Source organism: Orycteropus afer, unplaced genomic scaffold (assembly GCF_000298275.1).
Source record: "Orycteropus afer afer isolate SDZICR_OR568_19922 unplaced genomic scaffold, OryAfe1.0 scaffold00018, whole genome shotgun sequence".
In the NCBI taxonomy this organism is placed as follows: Eukaryota; Metazoa; Chordata; class Mammalia; order Tubulidentata; family Orycteropodidae; genus Orycteropus; species Orycteropus afer.
Genome location: NW_006921605.1, coordinates 6,717,176 through 6,720,772, shown reverse-complemented (window position 1 = coordinate 6,720,772; position 3,597 = coordinate 6,717,176). Strand labels below are relative to the sequence as shown.

The window sequence follows — 3,597 nt, the reverse complement described above, 5'->3', positions numbered from 1 at the left end:
TATCCCCCCGAAGAGCACCGCCCGCCGCCCACTCCATCAACAGACATCCCCCTGCGTCCCTCCAGCATCCTTCCGCGGTGTTTTCACCTCTCGGTGTTGTTGACGATCACTCCGCCGCCCTGCGAGTGATTCTTGTTAAGCGCCATAGTCTCGGAAACAGGTCCCGAGACTCACAACGCAGTGCGCTTGCGCCCCTCTTCGGTCCGCCCCCAGTGGCGTCGTTCGTATTACAGTCAGCCAATCAGAGACCTTGTGCGGAGGCTAGGCCAACCACCTGATCACGAGCGTCACGTGATGATGGTTTACTCCCTCTCCCCTCCTACCTTCGCCTGCATCATAAACAAGTGGAAGACTCCAAGTCCCAGGAGATCATGCTGTGGCAATCGCGACGTTTCCCTCGCTAGTGGGAGAATGCATTCTGGAACTTGTAGTCCCCCAGATCAGAGGCCTGCATCGACTAACCCTAACACACTGTTGGCGCTCCTGTGTCGAAGTGGTTAAGGCTCTGCGCTGCTAACCCAAAGGGCGGGGTTGGAACCCACCAGCTGCCTCACGGGAAAGATTTACAGCTTGGAAACCTATGGGGGCTACTTGTACTCTGTCCTATAGGGTCGCTGTGAGTCCACATCCACGTTGACGGTGATGGGTTTGGCTTTTGGTTTTGAATCCTGTACACTCCACACCCCCGCCCTCAATGAGCCTGTGATAATAAAGAATTTGGCTGCTTATGGGGAACTAACTCTAAAGGTCCTGGATAGGTATTAGTGAAACCCCCATAGAATGGGCATTGTAATGTAAATGTGAGGTGTGGAGCGCTGAATAGTCACTTACTGGGGCACCTGCAAGAGCTCTGGTGGCCTAGTGCCTAAGGCATTTGGCTGCTAACCAGAAGGCTGACGGTTCAAACCCACTAGCCACTCCTTGGAAGGAAGACTGGGCAATCTACTTCCTAGAGGTGTTGCTGTTGTTAGATCTGACTCATAGCGACCCTTCCGAGGTGATATCACTCTGGAAGTATATTGCCCAACTTTCCTTCGGAGGTGTGGCCAGTGGGTTTGAACCGCCAGCCTTCTGGTTAGCAGTCAAATGCCTTAGGCACTATGCTACCAGAGCTCCTTCCGTAGAGATACTGACTCAGAAACTGAAAAAGGGGTTACTATGAGTTGAATCCACTCCATGGCAGTGAGTCTTTTTTTTTGGGGGGGGGAGGGCACCTTCAAAGGCACTCTGGTGGTGCAGTGGTTAAGGCCTTTGACTGCTAACCAAAGGTTTGGTGGTTTTAACCCACCAACTGCTGTGAAATAAATATGGGGCAGTCTGGTTCTATCAAGATTTATAAGCCTGGAAACCCAGTGGAGGCCTCTATGAGTTGGAATTCACTCCATGACAGTGAGTTTGGATGTTTTTGGGGGGCACCTGCAAAAAGCTCTGGTGGTGTAGTAGTTAAGGTATGTGGCAACTAATCAAAAGGCTGGTGGTTCAAACCCACAAGCTATGCAGAAAAAAGGTGAAGCAGTCTGCTTCCATAAAGATTTACAGCTTTGGAAACCCAGTGGGGGTCACTATGAGTCAGGATCAACTCAGTGGCAGTGAGTTGGCTTTGCATTTGGTTTGGGGCAACTTCATCCAGTGAATGAACATTTATTGACCACTTCGGTGACTAGGAGTCCATGGATAGTACAAACTGTCAACTCCCTCTCAGTTGCTAACCTGAAGAGTTTGCAGCACACCCAGAGGCACCTTGGAAGATAGGCCTGATGATCTACCTCTGAGAAATCGGCCACTGACAACTCTGTGGAGCCCAGTTCAACTCCGACACACATAGGGTCACTGTGAGTCAGAATAGACTCCACAGGAACTGATTTTACTGTGTGACCATGTTCCCTGTGGTCTGTCCCCCCAGGTGTTCCCGACTTGGCTGGTTGGCAGCGAAGACAGAGTCAGAAAAACTGTTATCCTTTTAATCAAATAAAATTCAGACCCTCCGAGGTACTAGGTGGTGAGGGGGAGGCTGGCTTCCACACCCCGACCGAATCACCTCAGATCCACAGTCCCGGAAGGAGTGTGCCAACCTCAACGCTACTTCTACCATGGCTGGCCTCGAGGGGGCGCTGCTCCCTCTGAAATGCTCTGGCTTTGCAGTCCCATTAGCACTGCAGGATCCCGGCTCAAACATTTGAATTTCGAATAACTGAATGAAAGACCAGCAGCCAGATAGTGTGGTTTACAAAATTGGGCTACCTCCTGTCAACGAGTGACCCAGTTTTTAGCTTTTAGCTATCTAAACTCCGCCTCCTCGGAGCTGAGGGGGAATGTGGGACCTCACTCCTCATCTAGCAGTTCTGGTCTGTCATTAATCTTAAGGGATCAGAGTTGTATTTTAAGCAGCAGATTTCCCCACGAGTCGTGATCAACTTCGCGATCCACCTGCGTGGCTTTTTGAGTGCGATTTCCCAGAGGAAGGAATGAAAACCCACCTCACTAGAAAAGAACATGAGACAGATCTGTCAACCTGTGATGTTTTGTGCAAGACCAAGCTGGACCGTGAGGACAGTGTGATTAAGGATGGGCATGATGGAATCTACTCCTGTTGGTTAGATGAATTTTGGCACCTGAAATTTATGCAGCTGTTAAACAGAATGAAGTCTAACTCTAGGTGGCAACACAGAGAGATTGATAACGTACATTAAGTACAGAATGGTCCATGAGTACGCCTCCATTCGTGTAAAACATAGGAGCAAATGGTAAGGAGCCCTGGTGGCTCAGTGATTAAGCACTCGGTTCCGTCAATGGTTCCAACCCATCAGCTGATCCCTGTGGGAGAAAGATGTAGTAGTAGTGGGCTTCCATGAAGATTGACAGCCTTGGAGACCCTGTGGGCAGTTCCACTCTGTCCTCTAGGGGCGCTGTGGGTCGGAATGGACTCCACAGCAGTGGGTGTGGTTTGGCCTTTGCTTCTGCAAAGATGGCAGCCTAGGAAACTATGTGGCAGGCAGTTCTACTCTGTTCTATAGGGGCGGTGTGAGTCAGAATCCGTTTGATGGCAACATTTTTTGTTTTTGTTTTTGTTTTTGCAAACAGTTAATGTGCTTGGCTTCTCACTGAAAGGTTGGAAGTTTGAGTTCACCCAGAGGCAACTCAGAAGAAAGGCCTGGTGCTCTGCTTTCCATTGAAAACCCTGTGGTGCCCAGTTCTCCTCTGAACCCCATGGGGTCGCCATGAGTCGGAGTCAGCTGAGCAGCTGGACAGCAACTGTGTGTATATATATATAATTTCTGGAAATGTCCACCAGAAAATGTTGGCGACATTATCCCTAAGAAGCAAGGGTTTGGCAATTTCGGGTGGGCTGGTGGCCCAGTTTGCATTATATGCTCTTTGCATTTTTCTTTTTTAACTATATGCATTTTAAAAAACAATAATAAATGCCGTAAAGGAAGAGAACACCCATCCAGCAATGGGTTGGTAAGAATATCTGTTCTCGAATCATAGAAAGGAAGGTGAGGGCAGCAGTCCGGCCCCACTCCTGCCCCGAGCCCAGCGAGCTTGGAGGCAGTGGTGCTTCTAGGTTTGGTGAAGACTGGAGTTTACACGGTCTGA

The 3,597-nt window shown here is 49.7% G+C and overlaps 1 protein-coding gene across 1 annotated transcript in view; it reads right to left on the bottom strand.

Moving 5' to 3' along the window:
* WBP2 (WW domain binding protein 2) overlaps window positions 1–146 on the bottom strand; it is a 6,998-nt gene extending 6,852 nt beyond the window's left edge. Inside the window, exon 1 of the mRNA XM_007959641.1 lies at window positions 88–146. Coding sequence (XP_007957832.1) covers window positions 88–146 — 59 coding nt within the window. The remainder of the gene's footprint in view (window positions 1–87) is intronic.
* Window positions 147–3,597: the final 3,451 nt, after the last annotated feature.